The sequence below is a fragment of the Physcomitrium patens genome, chromosome 4, assembly GCF_059467195.1.
Source record: "Physcomitrium patens ecotype Gransden chromosome 4, ASM5946719v1, whole genome shotgun sequence".
Classification (NCBI taxonomy): domain Eukaryota; kingdom Viridiplantae; phylum Streptophyta; class Bryopsida; order Funariales; family Funariaceae; genus Physcomitrium; species Physcomitrium patens.
In genome coordinates, this window is record NC_143413.1 from 15,359,255 (window position 1) to 15,378,136 (window position 18,882).

General features: G+C 33.7%; 1 protein-coding gene across 1 annotated transcript; it reads left to right on the forward strand.

The window, feature by feature from the left end:
• The first annotated feature begins 14,430 nt into the window (after positions 1 to 14,430).
• LOC112281747 (pectinesterase) lies at positions 14,431 to 16,871 on the forward strand. Its single transcript, XM_024518601.3, has 2 exons — positions 14,431 to 15,772; positions 15,907 to 16,871. Exons 1-2 carry the CDS (start codon positions 14,737 to 14,739, stop codon positions 16,599 to 16,601), a joined length of 1,731 nt encoding a protein of 576 aa, XP_024374369.1. The 5' UTR covers positions 14,431 to 14,736; the 3' UTR covers positions 16,602 to 16,871.
• The last annotated feature ends 2,011 nt before the right edge of the window (positions 16,872 to 18,882 follow it).

Sequence of the window (18,882 nt, forward strand, 5' to 3'; positions counted from 1 at the left end):
TTCACCCTACTTTTGTAAGATAACAATTATAATGGTTACCAAATATACTTTTGTAGTAACTAGAAATTATAGTTGTTGAAGTATTGTCATGGATATTAACATTAGAATTAGTAATTAGAAAGATAAGATGAATTATATTGAAAAAAAATTGAGTAAAGTTAATAATATCTTGTGAAAAAGCTTTGTGGATACAGATTTGACTTTACAAGTGCTTGTAGGTAATTGATAAATTGAAGACTTAGTTAACAAGTTAGTCATTTTTCACACCTATTAACTAATATTTTTATATGTTGGTTACATATCATACATATTAGCTACTTGTTGTATAACTTGGATATTTGATGCACATGTAAAATACTTACTTTTTAAATTAAATACATATCTTGCATATTTAACAGATGTTGGATGACCTATAAAATATCACTACATAGCTCTTTAGTTAGATTATATATATTGAAGCAAGAATGAGGCCTTTTCATTCTTTTAAATTCTTTTTTTGCATTCTTTTCTTAGCTTAAGAATTTTTAATTTCTTTATATAGAATATAGATAATAAATGATATCTTTAAAGTACAAAAAATAAAGGTTAAGCACTTAGGATTGTTTGTTGGTTTATTTTCTATATAATTGAGTAGTAATTGTACAAAAAATTAGTAGAAAATTACTTAGATGTGATTGTAATAGTTTAAAATCTCCTTTAAGTATGTTTTGAAGAGATCGATGTCAAGTCATAATTATGTGGCTTATATAACAATTAATTTGTGATAAGTTCCTCTACTCATATAATTCATCTAAGATCCAACTTTTCATTTTTGTTTCACTTCTTTGTCTTATTCATAGGAATATAATACCTCTCTCAAAGAAATCTTAAATTAAATATCTACAATATAGAAGTAATGCCTAGTTGAATAAGACTTAGTTAGTCTATTGCCCATCAAGTTGTGTACATCAATAAGGTGGCGGATTTATTAGCCTTCTTAATTGAAGTTGTTTGTTTAACCTTTTTATACTTTTAGAAAAAGCATTATTGAGATCTAGAGATATCTTAGGTGTTCAATCAACCATTTTTAAAAATCATCATGGTTGCACTTTATAACAATGTAATAAAAATCCCAATTAAAATATTACAAATCATAATTCAAAATGTAATACAAATCCTAAGTAAACTATTACAAATCAATCAATATGCTTAGTATGTTGGATATGTAACCAACATTATTCTTTTAATTACTCCAAGAATCTACAAATCTTCTCTCTTCTTCATCCTACCTAATCATGCAAAGACTTTGTCATACATTATTTAATATCAAATGTAAGAAGGTGAATAAGATAAGATTACTAACATTGATGATTCCTAATAATCTATTGAGACAATCCAATGATCCAAGGAAGAGTGAAGATAAGTAGACCACACATCTTTAGTTAAATATCTGCATCCTTGAATAAGAATAGGCTTTGTCTCAAAAATTCTAACCTACTTGTAAGATGTAAAATTTGATGGCTATAGAAGTAACTTATTCTAAGATTTTCAAAATTCTAAAAATCTTGTTTTCCTTATTTTAACATTTACATTGATGCGAAAAATTCTCCTCATAATGCAATCAATTTGAACCCACTTTGCTCTACAAGCCAATTGAGATTGAACTTTCTTCACTAAAGAGCATACATTAACTTTCATATTTGTAAATTAAAAACTAGATTGTAAAAAATAAAGGTTAAGATGCAACTTTGATTAAGTAGAAAGAAATCCCTTTTTTCATCAAGTGTCATTGTATTTTTTATAAAATTGAAGGATTTGCAACCTAGATTAGAATAAGATATAAGTTAAATGACTAATGCATCTAGGTGGTTTATCTCTCCACATAAAAAACTAGTCAACTTCTCCACTTATTTTAACCTTGGTTAATACTCATCTATAAAAATTGGATTCTATCCTATCTACTTTATCAACTAATAAATGTGGATTCAGTCTAAATTACTAAACAACTCTCGTCTTAAATCTAAACATGTATTTGGTACTGATCAGATAGAAGTTAGATGCCTCGTTGCAAAAAAATCCCTATTTGCTAATCATATGGAGCATATTTTTTTTGTCTTCACAATGTAATTGCATAGCTAAAAGTAGACGATTTTTAATCCATCCATCAAAAATAAATTTTTTATAAAATAATTTATAAATAAATATTTTTAAAATTTTATTTTATTTTTAATACAAGTAAAAAAGACTAAAATTTTTATTTTGTAATAATATAATTATTAAATTTCATAAATATATTTATATTTATTTAAATTCTACTAAAAATTTTAATTTGAAAGAATAAATTATAGATACATAATTAAATTATAAATTCATATTTTTAGTTATTTGATTTATTTTTAAAATGTAATTTAAATTAAATTTTTAAGTTATTAAAAAAAATTAGTCATATTCTATGGTTTTAAGTTTTTAATGGAAAATAAAATAAAAAATAATATATATCTATATATATATATATATATATATATATTAATTCTATTGAAATATATTAATTAAAACTTTATTGCAACCTATTTGTACTTCTAAGAATTATTTATGAAATAATTTTTAGTAAGATCTTAAAAAGATTTTTACTACTATATCTACTTATCAAAATTATAGCTTTTCTTGCAAATTCACCTTTATTAGATTATATACATTAGTACTAACAATTTTATTTTCTTGCTTTGATGTATTATTATTCTTCATCACTTTTTGCAAAATATTCAACTTTATGTTTTCAATAATTTTCTACTATCTAATTTTATACTTATAGAAAACTATAGTAGGATATAGACACTTTGTTTTATATATTCTTAGATGTCAAGGTAAGCCCTCTTATTCTTTGGAGCTATGAAAGTAACACCTACACCACCCAAAATTTATTAAATTTATAGCTTTAAATAACTTAATATTTATTAGAAAAAAGAAGATTTAAAATAAAATCTTTAATCAAATTTGTGAAACAAATTCAAAATATTATATATTTTATTTAAAATAACACATGTAACATTTAGAAAAAAAGTAAGTTTTTAAAATGATATTTATTTTTTATTGTATCTAAATAAAATAAATTAGATATATATATATATATATATATATACACATACATACATATATACATAAGTATTTTTATTAATATCTATAAAAAATTATATTATTTCAAAAAATTCCAAAATTTTCCAAAATATTCTTTAGAAATGTTTATACAATATTTATCATCATGATTATGAAGATTTATCATAATTTTGACGCCAAAAAATAATTAAACGATCTTTGATCTATTTTTAAAATAAAAATATATCATTTACACAAATAGATTATTAATGAATAATATTTGATGCTGAAAGCATAGTTTAAAATAAGAATAACACATAATATTATGTTGATGTGAAAACCATATCATAGACCATTATCAACTCTATTAGAAATTCTAAAATCGTTTTATTGACAAAGAGATTGTTTGACCCTATTGGAGTCTTTTTATGGCCTCATTTTAAATCTAGTGATTTTGTATATGTTTCTTAGGCTTGACAATGAATACATTCTGAGATAAAATGAGTTAATTGTAGTCAATTTCATAACCATACTTTTTCGAAGGTAAGCATCCTATTCATTGAAGTGAACTAAGTGCTTTTAGCCAATTTTTACATAAAATATGAAAATACCTATACTTATCTAAATGGATTCATTTCTTCAACTAATTTTGCCTACAATGAGATCTTATCCTCAATTGGTTTTTGGTTTGTATGATATTTTGAATGCAATTAAATTTATAACTTAGACACTCTTTCATATAAAAAAAAAAAAAAAAAACAATTCCAAAACCAATTATCTTCAAATTTATTATTGCAATTTGGCTTAAAAGAGACAGATGTGATTGACAATGGCTTTAAAACAGTTTGGATTATTCTTTAGATACTAAAACAACTCAAAGCAATTCCAACATGCTTCAAGCAAGATTCTACTTCTATAAAAATAAAAAAGAAATGATGCACACTAACCATAATACATAATTAGACTTTAACAAAAATTAAGAGGTCAATGGAATTAGAACTCCAACACTCAAGCTTGATTATTGGTAGAGTCATTGGCCTCTTTCAAGGAACTCTAGTCTAAAAAGGAGAATTTCTTAGGATTCTTATAATACTCAATGGAAAGCCTTCTTGATTGAACAACAACAATTACCACCTAAAATCAAATTTTCACTAGATCTTCATCAAACCTAATTCAAAAAAAGTAATCCTAAGAGAATATTTATCACTTTAAGCATTTGACAACACATGAGATTGTGGCATATATCTCTTTTTCTTTCATCTCTATCAATGGTTCAATGCATATAGATGAGACTTGTATATGCATTAAACCATTGATAGAGATGAGAGAGAAAGAGATATATGCCACAATAGAGGCTTTGGAATCTTGATGATAGATATCACTCACTTCTTTGTTTAAGTAAGTTACAATGAAATGAAACAAAGGCAACATGACCATCTAGTCCTGTACACAACAAAACCTAAATCCATATAAAAACTTATTAGCTTCAATTAAAAACAGTAAGAATGGAAATAATAAGCATTTTAAAGAGTGAGTTCAGCATAAAGCTGTAATTGTTGACTCCACAATTTAAGTGGAAAAATTTAAATACACAAAAATAACATTATGCATCATTCTTAGACCAAGTCAATAGTTCCATACATATGCACAATATAAAGAAGAAAGCTATGACCTACAAAATTAAAACAAAGAAGTTAATAATGATTTACATTGGTGGCATGTAGAACCTTTATCTTTACTATTTCTTTGTGGCAACATACAATCTCTATAAGCAGTTTCAAATTAGAAAACTTTCATCTTGTAATGTCCTTGAAAAATCATCTTTTGAGGAACCAATCCAAAACAATTATTTTACTTTTTTCAAGTGACTTAGAAAATAATAAAGAAAAAAAAAAAAGTAAGAGAAAAAAATATAAGAGAAAAAAAAGAAAAAGAAGAAGAAGCAGACTTCAAAAAAATTGATCTAATAGTTGACCTATGACATCACAATGAAGGAATAAAACAATGAAATGTATTTAAAAAACCTAAGCATACATTCATCCCTATATCAAATATATATTTTTTATAAACCACATTAATCTATATCTAAATTAAAAGAAGTTGCACATATGTAGTATCAATGTATTGTTTTTTTTTTTTTTTTTTTTTTTTTTTTTTGTGACATTATAAAATTATATATTAGATGAAATTTTACTTAAAAAAATAAAAAAAATAAAAAAATTCCACAAGCCATTGCAAACAAATCTTTTCTTTTTGTATTTTTCTAAAACTATTTAATATATATATATATATATATATCTATATATATATATATATATATAAGTTTTATTTTGTGATTGCGGGGATGCTTAACACAAATAGGCATCCTCAAAATAAAAAGAAGGTGTCTACCTAGAAATTTTCTAAATTTAAAGATATAGAAGATATAAAAATTGTGCCTTAGCAAAAAGTTGTAGCATGTCTCTAATATGCTGGGACAGTTACAAAGATTGATGTCATTTTTTTAATATTTAATTGGACAAATTTTTAAATTCTCTACTTCATGTTTATTAGTAATCATAACATAAAAATAAAACTTTAAATTTTATAGCATTAAAATCAAAATATTTACTTGATTTAAATATTACTTATTAACTTATATATATGATTTATTTTTTACACACTATTTTTTATAATTAAGTTTAATATAATCTAATTTACTTTAATAATATAAGATACTATTTTAAGAATATTTGGTATATTAATGACGTGCACTATTTACATATCTTATAGAGGAAGAGTTTGGATGATTATTATTTCCAATTATTCTGGAGTTTTATAGATACATGTAGTTTTACTACTTCTATTATTTATATTTTAATATCTTTAAAAAATATTTCTTAGCTCAGAACCAATATTTAAAGGTTTTTAAGAATATTTCATAAATAAATATTTCGATATCTTTTTAAATTTGGTAATTAGATTAAAAATATTTTAATGCTTTTTGTAATAAAATATTATAAAAATAAAAATAATTTCTAAAAAAACAAAAATAAAAAATATAATTAGTACATGTGTTGTTATGCTTTTAGAGTGTCAAATCTAAAAATCAATATTTTATTATTTAATCCTTGAAATTTATTATTAATTTTAATAACAAAATATATATATATATATATATATATATATTGTCTTGAGGTCTTCAATCTGCAATTAATTTTACACTGTTTAACCTTCAATTATTCTAACACAACTTTAGATTAAAATTCAACAATAAAAAAATAATAATAATTAAATCAATACAACTTGAATCAGGTATAAAAACCACATTGGACTTAACTACAGATGCATATTCACATTTTTTTTCATGTAAATTTTTAAAAAGAAAACCCTTGTGGGTTTTTTAATCCATGAAATATGGATGAGTTTCATTATCTCACAAACCTCTAATACCATGTTGAAATTCTTAATGTATTAATTTAATGGTTTTTTAAAGTAAATACATTGAGTTGCACTTAGATAGTGGTAATCACACATATTGAGGTGAAGAGTCACACCTATTAATGCAATGAGGATGCAACAATCTATCCTTGGTGGAAATTAAATACTTCCACTGCAGTATTTTAAAATTGTTTCCGACGAGAGTTCATTGGGCGACGTTGGTGTTCAATACATCAAGACCAGTATTGATCTAAAAAACTTTGCTAATGCCATACTGCATGCTAACAAATCAGAGTACAAATATTGTATAAAGAATTGACTAACAGTTCCAAGTACATTCTAAGTGATATACAGTTGCCTGAATCAATCTATCAACCTCAAAGCTTTGATATGCTAAAAGTAGGTTTCACTAGCTTCCTTCAAATTTGATTATTGATTCCATTTTGCACATTGAACACACTTCCAACCGAGAGGATGAAATGATGCATGGTTGAGTGCTGTTCTCCTCTCTGAAAAATGATCTCGTCGCAAGTGAATTTTCGACTAAGAATAGAGCTGTTCGACTGTAGTTGAATTGAAGAATGTGGGTTAGTGTTCACTCTTTGACATGGAAAGTTTGCAGAGGGAAACATGGCAGCCAGATGGCCAACTCCACATTTCAGAGGTTTGTTGATGTAGTTTTGGCTTTCAAATGATTCATTTCTGAATTCTAGATCGTATCACAAGTTTGAATCTCTTGGAAATGCTGCAATGTACCGTGTATGAATGGTGTACTCCAGGCTGAGCAGTTGATGGAAATGAAACGTCTAGAACAGACCAGATTGCATAACTTTTCTGCTGCTCGATTTGACTATAGGTCCGGCAGATCGTAATGATGGAACCGGGATTGAGAAGAATATCTGTTGTTGCTCACTCGTATAATTATTTTCCACATTTGTTTTATGAATCATTTTGGGTCATGTTTATGCGATAGATACCATGCTAGGTCTTGCGTGAGCAATGTTGGAATCAATGGTAATTAGCACAGTTTGCCATTTTATATTCTGTGTGTGCAGCGTGACTTTAGCAGAGCAGATTCTCACACCTACCTGCCACTTTTGGGGTACCGATTCTGAAGGAGCCTGCAGCCATTTTCGCAGTTCAGAGCTCACCACGCCAAATTTCTAACGGCAAGGAAAAAGGAACGATCCTCCGCTTCTGTAACGACTGGCCACTGTCGGCAGTGACAGTTGTTTCCTTTCGTAGTCCTGATCATCTTAAGTTGCCAACAAATTACAGACGCCGAGCACCATCGTGAATGCTTGAGAAGTTAATCATTCCTGCCTGGTATCCTGGTTCATTTGCAATTATAATCCCAAGTCCATTTTTTAAGGGAACAGTATTATTCGAAAGAAGGCTACTATGTTCCCTTAACTTTGCAGCTCTCCGATTAAAAGGTCATGAAAAGGCTACAGTGATGAGAAGCTTGATGCTGAAGCCTGGACAGTTCTTGTTTCTGCTATTTTTCCTGAAATCAATGGTTGACTCAACACTGATCCTAGAATGTTGTTTCACGTCAAATTCGATGTTCATCAAATTATTCGTTCTTTTTTACAACCCGCTGAGAGGTTGGATTTTAGCTTATGGATCAGATAAGATGCTACGCTGCTCGAATCAAGTGAGCAGGGAGTAGCTCCACCTGAACTTCTGCATGGCAACTGTGCATTTTTCACACGCATCCTTTCATGCCACTTCACTTCAGTTCTTCGACATCTATTTGGGTATCGTCGATGCGAAGTGTATCCCAGTCCAGCTCAAGGGAGCAGGTTTCACGACAAGAATACAGCTAACAATCTAGCGCCTAGAGTTTGAAACTTTTGAGAATTGAGACATGCAGAACGACAGCTAGATATTGATTTTGAAAAGCTTCGTAGACCAATGTAAAATTGCCTTACTGACCCAAAATAAAAATTGGCTTCTAAAGCATCCAAGAGTGTGATCTGCGCGACAGGATGTTCACTTGTGAAGAATGCCAGAGTTAGTCCCACTTCGGAACGGACTTCATGAGCTACATTTGGCTCTATAAAAAGGCTGCATTTGTTGCCCAGCCTCCTTACCAATGTGGCAAAAGAAACTGAAGTAGTGACCTCGTTGAATGCAAAGTCGAACACAAATGAATCCTAATGGCGTGATCTGTCCATCATTGAACACGCCCATCTCAAAATCTTACTATTCAGAGTGTGCAACGTGTCAATCTAACACAGTATCTCTATCCCATGCGAAGAGAGAGCGTATCGTCCACAAAGAATCTCATTATATCCACTGTCTCAGCAAGGAATTTCGTTATCCCTTCGATATCAATCATCTGAATAATCCTTTTCATTTTCGAACACCCAATCGTGAAGTGATTTCTCATGTGTGAAGAATTCTTGTTTGTTTTCTTCCCCCAATTTTGAATCTACCGAGGTGGTGTGGTTCCAGGGTTTACGACAACCAGTCACACACGCGCAAACAGCGCATGCGAGGACGCTAACAGATATGAAGTGGCGCTAGCACATAGACATCCAGCACCCACGGCTAGATTGCACAACTGGGTTCGCAACGAATCTCGAAACCTTGTCTCCAGATTTCTGGAGGCATCGATTCTATTGCGGCGTCAGAATAACGCAACTATTGCTTCAAAACACAGAATCAGCTCCTGTTGTATAAAACTGCTCAAAGTCTAGACTGTCAGATGTGATGCGTGTGGGGGCTCAAGTAACGAATTGGTTTATCTTCACAGTATGCCTTGAATTGCTGGAAGTTGCTTGAGCCAGAATTGTTGTGCGACGAGGCGCTCTGAAAACGGCAGTGAGCCTCAAATCCTAAAAATCTGAACAGCTTCCCTGAGGTGATCCAAATCCTCAACGAGTTGGTCTGATGTAGATTTCTAGCTCCAATAAAATTTCGGGTTAAAACTATCAATTTAGATAAATATGTGGGAATATGGCATTGAAATACAATGAGTTAAAGTGAAAAAAGAATATTTTTCTCACATGGACACAAACGAAGGACGATATTTTTGTTAGCAGTTTGGTACAGATGAGTATTAAGAAAAAAAAAGTATTATGTTATTTTGAAATTTGGATATTGTATTAATGAAAATATTTGCAAGTGAATCGAAAAGTTATTTGATGTTTATTTCAATTTGACTTCAATCACCAACTTCTTTCTCATTTAAATTTCTTAATTAAGTACAATAAAATCAACATGATAATCATATCATAATATCTATATTTGATAGTGATAGTAATAGTAGTTTGTATTATGATTCTTAAAATAATTAATTTGTCCAAATATGTAGCAAATTTGGTGTTAAAAGGTTGATTGAAGTCTATATAGGAAAATCAAAATTTTCAAAATATACTATATATATATATATATATATATATATATATTGTGTAATATTTTACAATTTATTATTTCATTGACTACTATAATGGCAAAAATTTATTCAAGTAGTGATGCAAAGAAATCTATTTCTTTTCAATTATACCACTATAGGTGATTATGTGTTCCTTGCATGTATAATATGTTACAGATTGACTTGGCAATATATGTTGAAATTATTTCCAAAAAATTAAAATATAAATATTATTTTTTTATTTTTGAGATATCAATGTAAGTTTATTATTAGAACAACTTAAAATTTTACTTATCACAAAACACTAATAATTTTTAGATTGTTTCAAATGTCAAACATGTTCAATTTACTCTTGCAAGAAGTTAAATCATTACAAGATTATCTTTCGAAACTTTGATATTGAACTTTCATTTAATATTTCTTATACATAATTTAACTACAATTATAAGCACTAATATATGATTTCAGCAATATTTGTCTTTTTTTCCATCAAATATGTTTTTTGCTAATTTAATGATAGAATAGAATTATAAACATATAAAATCACTTATTAAATAAACTTACATGCTATATAAGAAAATTGTATAGAAATATCATATAAATAAATATATATATATATATATATATATATAGATACATATTAAAATATTTTGTGTGGAATTAAAATTTTAATCTATTTAAAATTATATATTCATGAAATTTTTGATAGTTTAAATGATCAATTTGTAAATAAAATCTCAACCAATCTAAATCTAAAAAAAATAAAACTATGTTCTTTCATGCTTATTATTATTATTATTATTATTTTCTTCCCTATTTAAAATTGTTTGAGATTTGCCAACTCAACTAGATTTAAAGAATGAAATTTAATTCTATTAATCAACTAGTTTTAAACCCTTTTCGATCTTTAATTGAGATCTAACTTTAGTAATAATCTACTAAAAACACCATGTTACTTTCCCAAAAACTTTTAAATTTTTTAATTCTGTATATATATATATATATATATATATATATTTATTTATTTATTTTACAATGTTTGTTCTTCTTCATTTTCTCACCATATCCTACTTTCGACACCCATGTTTCTTATTTTCAACTAGGTCCAGTCCATTCCCTTCATCCTCGAGCTCAGACCCAGTTCTGCAGACCGTATTGTTACACAGTTGGCCATGAATTGCAGCATAGAACCAGCTGTGCCAACCTGTAACTTCTTTTTATACTAAACGAGTCCAGCACCAAGTGTTGCAAAAAGAATCTAAAACTAATCCTTAAGCTTCTTCTGCTGATGCATCGATGAACGAGTGTTGACTAAAGGCTCTTCGGACCTGATGCATCACAAATATATATATATATATATATATATATATATTGACATATACATACATTCCCCAGTTTAATGTTGATCATTTTGAAATGAGTTTCTGATTCATCACTCTCTAAATAAAAAACGAGTGGTCCATTCGCCATGCTCAAATCCTTCCGCTTGCCGCCGGAAGAGACTCTGAGGCAAATCTGGTGGCTTTGGTGGTTTCTGACACCGGCGACCCCTCACTTTGCCGAAGCTGCAGCACAGAAAGATTGACTGCATTGTGGCCCACTGTTTGAAGCTCCAATCGTGTGTTGTCATCCAAGTTCTGGTAAATCGTTTTTTTTTACTGCTACCTAATCAGATGCTCCCCCTTCTAGAAGCCCCGGGAAACTTATCTTGCTAACGTCGAAGGCATGTGCAACAACCACACTTGGTGTCTGATCTGACTACTAGCCTGGCGATCGAGACGAAGCAAGAGTGGATCTATTGATCGATCCATCAATCCTTTCAGGTTTCGGACCATAGGACTTGATGCAAGAAGCGGGAGCTGTGTTCGTGGTAAGACATCCACGACCTATTCAGAGATGGGGTCCTGGTCGTGGAATCGAGATCCTGGTGCACTTCGGAGCACTTCGCAAGCTGCTGAAGTGGCGTCGAGAGATTGATCCATGTTGGCTTTCGAACGGGTTTGGTAGCACTTGGATGGACAGATGGGGAGAGTGGGGTTGATGATGCACCAGCGTCGATCGAGGACCGGAAGATTGAATCTGCGAGGAGGAAACTCTCTTTCTGAGTTTTTGGGCTACGAGATGAAAACACTCCATCGTTGAAAATAATCGTTTCTAGGGATGATTCAACAAAAAAGTGACAAGCAGTAACCATGGTCCTCATGTCCGTTCCTACTTTAAATCACTGTAAATCGTCGTTTATCATATCATGATTCACTCCAACTGACTAACTGCCTGTTTATGTACCTTTTCATGTAGGCATTGTTTTAAACGTGATGAATCTTACAGAACTGTAAGCCTTGTGATGCATCATATAATGACATTGTCACGAAGCATTGCCAAGAAAAATATGTGTCCGTAGCGAATAAGCATCTGGAAAAAGAAAATCAACGAGGTGATTTATTATGAAAATGTAGGACTTTATTTGCACAATTATAAATAAATCTATGTAAAAACGCAAAACAGAGTGCAATCTACCAACGCATGTTCGAATAGAAGAATGTTGCAACATTTTCATAAGCCTCAAGTCATAAGCATATCACTGTTTGTGTTACTTAAATTGGATATGCTGTGACACCAATCTGTTCCTTTAAAAAAACCAACCCATTGCTGTGATCTACCGTACCATTGAGCATCATGCAGGAGTTTGAAATAATAACCCCTATTATTATAGACAAAATTACCACATGGGGAACCCAGGTTTCGGAACGAATATTCCAAGTACTTTATTTCGGTGTAGAAAAAAGAGATTCTTAAATTATCTGGGTCCCAAGGCATGACGATCTCGCGGCAATACATCGATCCCAGTTCTTCAAGTTTAATTTCTACCTCTCCCGGCATTGTGGTTCGGAGAGTGTGATTCTATTTGGAAAGAAAAATAATATAACAATAATAAGAAAAGTTTTATCCACTCTATGTGGCAATTAAATCTGGTTCTAGTTGTTCCTGTGCACTGGGAATATCGATGATGTTCAATGAGAGAATGGTTGTTTGACGCAGTTCTATTTATTGCTGTCAATCAATAGGGCACCGTGACCATCTAGAATGAGTTCCCATGACTGACCTTCATAGGGTAGCCGCGACGCATTTATTGAGCTCCTACGCTGCGGTATTGAGCTCACTGTCGCCGATCAAGGAGTTTGGTTGTCATGACGCGGCTTTGTATCCAAAACATCGATGTTTCGAAGAAACAAGAGGTGGTGTGCATGGAGGAGTGGTTGCACCAGAACCCCCCATCTCGCCTGCTTTGCTGAACCGCAACTAGGGCGCTGCACATGCCCGGAGTGGGGAAAATTCAAGACCCTGGAGCTCACATGACGCTGCTGAAATCCAGCTGCCGAGCACTCTCTTCGGTGGTCGTAACATACTGCAAGGACTTAAAAGGAAAGTCTGTCAATGAGGAGGGCGGATGGAGGTCGAGATTAGAGGCGCAGTCAACGAGCCCCGAAATAAGGAGAACGTGGAGTTTATTTCCACTTGCATCCAAGTCAAACAGATCTAATTTTCTTAAAAATAGGTTTTTAAGGTCGAGGTACTTTCAAGCGGGGACCGTACATTGGGTTCGTACGTTAGATTTTTGCTGTGGTGTTCGGGTGATTCACATCAGCTGTACGACAGTGAGTGTTTAGTTGGGGAAAGCTTGCTCAAAGAGTGGGTGAGATGATTGGATGAGTGAGTAAGTTGAGGTAACCTCGGTAGAATTTAGATTCTACCACCTCCTTGAGTAGAATCTAGTCGTGTCGCGTCATTCCTCGGCGAGGGATGAATTTCGGTATCTCTGAAGCACTTGCCACCCTCATCACTTCAAAACCTCTAGGAATCCAGAAACATCATCATGGTCAATGCTCAATGCAAACAGTGCTTTAACCAAGGCAAGAGAAGATTTTGACACCAAGCATAAAAGTACATCGATCGTACCAATCAGGTCCGTAGGAACTACTGCAAGTTCGGAGCTTCAGTTGGGGGGCTCGGTTGGATAAAATGTTGCACCAGGAAATAAGGCAATCAATCCACCATGGGAATCTCCTGAACCACCTTGAGTTTCTCACCTGAATGGACAAGATCACACAATGCGTGTATGTAGGTCCAGGATAGGGTTTGTTCTTCAAGCGTGCTGTAAATGCGAACATAACTGGTAACTTTGCAATGTAAGCGCTTCTCATTAAGCCCTTCAGAATTTGGACTTCCTAGCTCCAAGGATTCTCTCCGGTTTTTCTGGCAACCTGGCACCAGGTGGAATAAATATAACTCGAAACAGCCAGGGTTTCTTAATATGAAGTTGTGTGGAGGAAACAGCACAGGAGAAGAGCCGATCGCACCGCCATCCCAAGCGGTCTCACAAGGCGCCAATGAGGATGTTTTAACCTACTTTTCCACTTCGAACCCCAACCGCGTGCACTCTTTCCATTTTTAACCCACTAGATGCTCACTTCCTGAGCGGTTCTCCTCACGCGGTTGGCAACGCACGTCTGATAAATGCCGGCTTGCTCACACGATATTGTCTAAGACTTGCCGGCCCTGGCCCTAACCACTTCTCTAGAGAGGTAGTGACCGCACTGTGATCTTCCTTTGGTAGGTTATGCGCCTAGCTAGGACTAAGCATTTCTTCAAGGATCGTTGCATTTCTGCAGCGTTTCTGGACTGGGAACTGCAAGCATTGTGATTAGATCATTGTCATTGTATCAGTTGTTGCAAGAGCCTCGTCATTTTGTACATTTGCTGCTTCAGGAATTTGGTGATCCCTTGGTTATAACCGAGCAAGCATTTGTTTGATTCCAGTAGTGCGATTCTGTTTTAAACCTGCTGAATCTCGAGTTTTCAGGATGTCAAATGACGATGAGAAACCCATGGTCGGGTCATACCGACCTAAGAGCCGTCGCTGTTGTGTTGTGTCTGTTTTAAGTGTATCCTTAGTTCTCATTCTCGTCCTCTGCATCGCAATTCCCCTAGGAGTAAAAAATTCGAAAAATGATGACGGCGATAATGGCGTGAATGTTGCTTGCCAAGCGACGGAGTACCCTGAGGCTTGTAGGGAATCCGTTGCAGGGTCCGATGGCACTCCCGTTGGAATGTCGAGGTCATCGGTTAAATCTTCCACTGACGAACTCAGTTACCTTCAAGCTAATACGACTGACGAGCAATGCAAGGAGATTCTCGCTGACGGAGTTGCTGCTTTTCAGCGGGTGCTTGTCGCGCTGGAAACCACAAATCACACACTGGTTGAGGAGACTTGCGCGGATGTTCAAACAGACTTGAGTGCGGTGCTGACGTATGTGGATACTTGCAAGGAAATGATGCAGGAGTCTGGTTCGGCCGAGTTTCACTCATTCGTGCAACGGGCTTTAAAATCAGAGCAGTTTACTGGCAACTCGCTTGCGTTGATCAACGGTATATGTCTGTATGGTGGGAATCTGAAAAACTGGGCGGGAAAGAATTTTGGTGTGAGCATGCCAGATCTCGATCAATTTTACGGTGGCGGGCCAAGCCGTCGTCTTATGAACGCAGATCCCTATAACGATGAGGGTGAGGAAATCCAACTTCCGAGCTGGATGGACAGCGCCACTAGCAGGCACCTCCTCACACGTCCTGCTTCTTACAATGTGATTGTGGCTAAGGATGGATCTGGAAAGTATAGGACGGTTGGAGAAGCTATCATGAAGGCGCCGAAGACTGGGGATAAGTATGCGAAGCGGTATGTTATCTATGTGAAGGCGGGAGTTTACGACGAGCAGATCATCATCCCTAAGAAGCTCACCAACTTGATGATCATCGGAGACGGCATCGACAAGACCATCTTCACTGGGAGTAGGAACGTCGCGCTGATGAAGGGAATGACTACATACTTGTCTGGAACTATGAGTAAGTCCCGTCAGCCCTAATGTTACAGTAATAATTCGACTAATCGTATTCTTTTAAAGGATTGTGCATGATGTAACGTCTGATCATATTCAAGTCTCGCCAAGATTAAAAATTGTTTCCATATTGGCACGTAGTTGTGCAAGGAGATGGGTTCGTCGGAAGGTTGTTCACCTGCCGAAATACTGCCGGAGCCAGTGGACACCAGGCTGTAGCGACGCGTGTGACCGCAGACAAGGTCGCCTTCCACCGGGTAAAATTCGACGGATTCCAAGACACCCTCTACTGCCACGCATTACGTCAATTCTATCGCGATTGCGTTGTCATTGGCACGGTCGACTTCATTTTCGGGAACGCGAATGCTGTTTTCCAGAACTGCCAGATCATTGCGAGGAAGACTACGTTGCGGGGCCAGCAAAACACATACACGGCCCAGGGAAGAGTCAACAAGTACCAGAACACTGGCCTTGCATTCCAGGACTGCAATTTTGACGGCACGGCCGATTTGAAGCGCAATGTGCAGTACTATCCGACGTACCTCGGCCGCCCCTGGAAGGCTTACTCCGTCTGTGTCCTCCTGAGACCCACTATTCAGGCACACTTGGATCCTGCCGGATGGCTCCCATGGAATACCACCAACTTCGGCCTGTACACTTCCTTCTTTGCTGAGTACAAGGGCAAGGGCCCGGGATCGAACAGGCGCTCTAGGGTGAAGTGGTCACACGAAATCAAGAACCCCAGAGTCGCGAACAGGTACCAGGCAGCTAGTTTCATCAATGGCAAGAGTTGGATCACAAATATCGGCATGCCCTACACACTTCAACCTGTGTAAACCTGGGCGCCTGTTCTAGCTGTTTCATTATTTGGAATGCTTCTGATTAGAGAGATCCGTTCGAGTTAGACTGTAAATCGATGGCCCCTACTGCCAAGAAAGAAAGCGTGGATCAAACCCATGATGGTAGATCCGGAAAATAAACTGTCGGTTTGTTAACCGAACGGAGTCCTCTGCAAAGTCGAGGTTACTTCCCATTGTTTGCAAAACGCTCAAGATTTTAGTACCCATTCTTTGAGGCACCAGAATGGTCCCTCCGTTTTATTGTTACATCTCTTTCGCATCGCTGGACCTATTCAGAATTCAGTGCTTGTTACCACACTACATGCATGCACCTTGCTGCATACTTACTCCCCCCATTTATTTGAACCGTCTTTTACTGTGGCTTATGTCTTCAGAATCGGAATCGTAATCAAGGGAATCTAATCACAACTACGAAGAGAAGCATCTCTATGTGAAACCAAATGAATAGTGAAACATATATACCAATATACCATGTGATTCGAGATTTTGGCTAAAGAATGTATGAATGAAATGTATACATTATGCAATTACATATCATGTCTGCGTATCTCTGATCAGTCCGCAAATAATGATATCAACCAGCGATTAATAGTCTGACTAGCCGAACCTGAACGAAAGTAAATGCATGATATAGATGGGTGCAGACTTTCCAATTTCCCTTTGCTAGCATTCAATTTCCATGCATCCTGCTTTGCACATTCCAATCTCTCTTCAACAATGTTCTTACTCCAGGTTCCCACCAAGAGGACGTTACACTCAGACTTGATCACCTCCGCAGTGAACTGAACTAGACCTAACATGAGCCTATCTGGAACACACTCCAGGAGTTTATCAAACCCTTCTTTGCAATACAGAAAGTTGCAAAAGCATGGTCTAGTTTGATTCGCCCTCCTTCATCTCGGAATCTGCAATACTTAAATGTGAGACGCACATCTGTTGCAAAGTTGTCCACTTTGTGTTTCGGTCAACAGTTTTGTCACATGAAGTAGCTATAATACTAAAGTTGTTATCCAATATATGCACCACACTTTTCCATCGAGTTCTTTCTCTGCAATGAAGTCAATTTTTAGGTTGTAGATTGCAACATGCCCTCTCACCTCCAAATTAAATAAGGCTTCATTCAATGCATTTTAAACTTTTGTGGTCTCAATAACCCAAAAAAGATATTTCAAATTAGGAACTATGTTAAGTTTACTGATCCATTTTTTGATATGGTTTTGTTATTAAAACTTAAATTGATGGTATAAATCTAAGAAGATTTGGACTCATAATATAAAATGAAACATGTTATATTTTAGAATCAACACATGATTATATTAAAAAGTAAGATGGAGAATGTAATAGAGGAATAATCATTATTAGAAAATAGAGTATTATGAGTAACTTTCAGCAACATATCCATAAATGTTTTTGAAGTTGTTGACATATATGTTGCAAAATAAACCAATGAAAAATTAATAATTGATGTAATGTAAGAAGTATTAGTGTATAAGATTAAATATATGTTTGGAGGAATTTTAAATATATAAATAAGTAAATAAATAAATAGAAGATAGATCATCTAATTATAATAAGAGAGCATTATTAGTATAAAGTAATACTTAAGAAGGCGTACGAAGTCATTTTAGACTTAGAGACTTCTTTTTTATCTAATATTATAAAATTTTCATAGAATGATAAGAAGAATGGTATTTAGATTTTGCACTACTCAATAGTATTTATATGAAATATTCATCATTCTACACCAAGTATATTTAAGGATATAGAATCTTTCAATAGTATTTATATGAAATATTCATCATTCTACACCAAGTATATTTAAGGATATAGAATTGAAGATGATATGCTTATTTTTGTCGACTATCTATAAAAAATTGGTATTTAAAATTTTACCAAATCTTTGACCTTGTTTTGGATATAAATTCAATAAAAGATATGTCAAAGAGAAGAAAATGTAGCAAGTTAATAAATAAATATAAGAGAAAAATTACACAATCTGTTTTATAGTAAATTTAAAATAAATTTTGTGTTCCTATAAACATTTTGATAAAGAGCAAGCTAGATTGACCAAAACAAAAGAACTAAAATGGAATAATGTACTAAAAACTATGGAAAATAGATTGCATAGAATGCCAAATAAAATAGAAAAACAAGTTAAAAGAACAATAAGAACATGTTTTTTACCTAGTATATAGGAAAAAAGATGTAGAAGAATAATAATAATAATAATAAAAAGTAAATAGACTATGAAATGAGA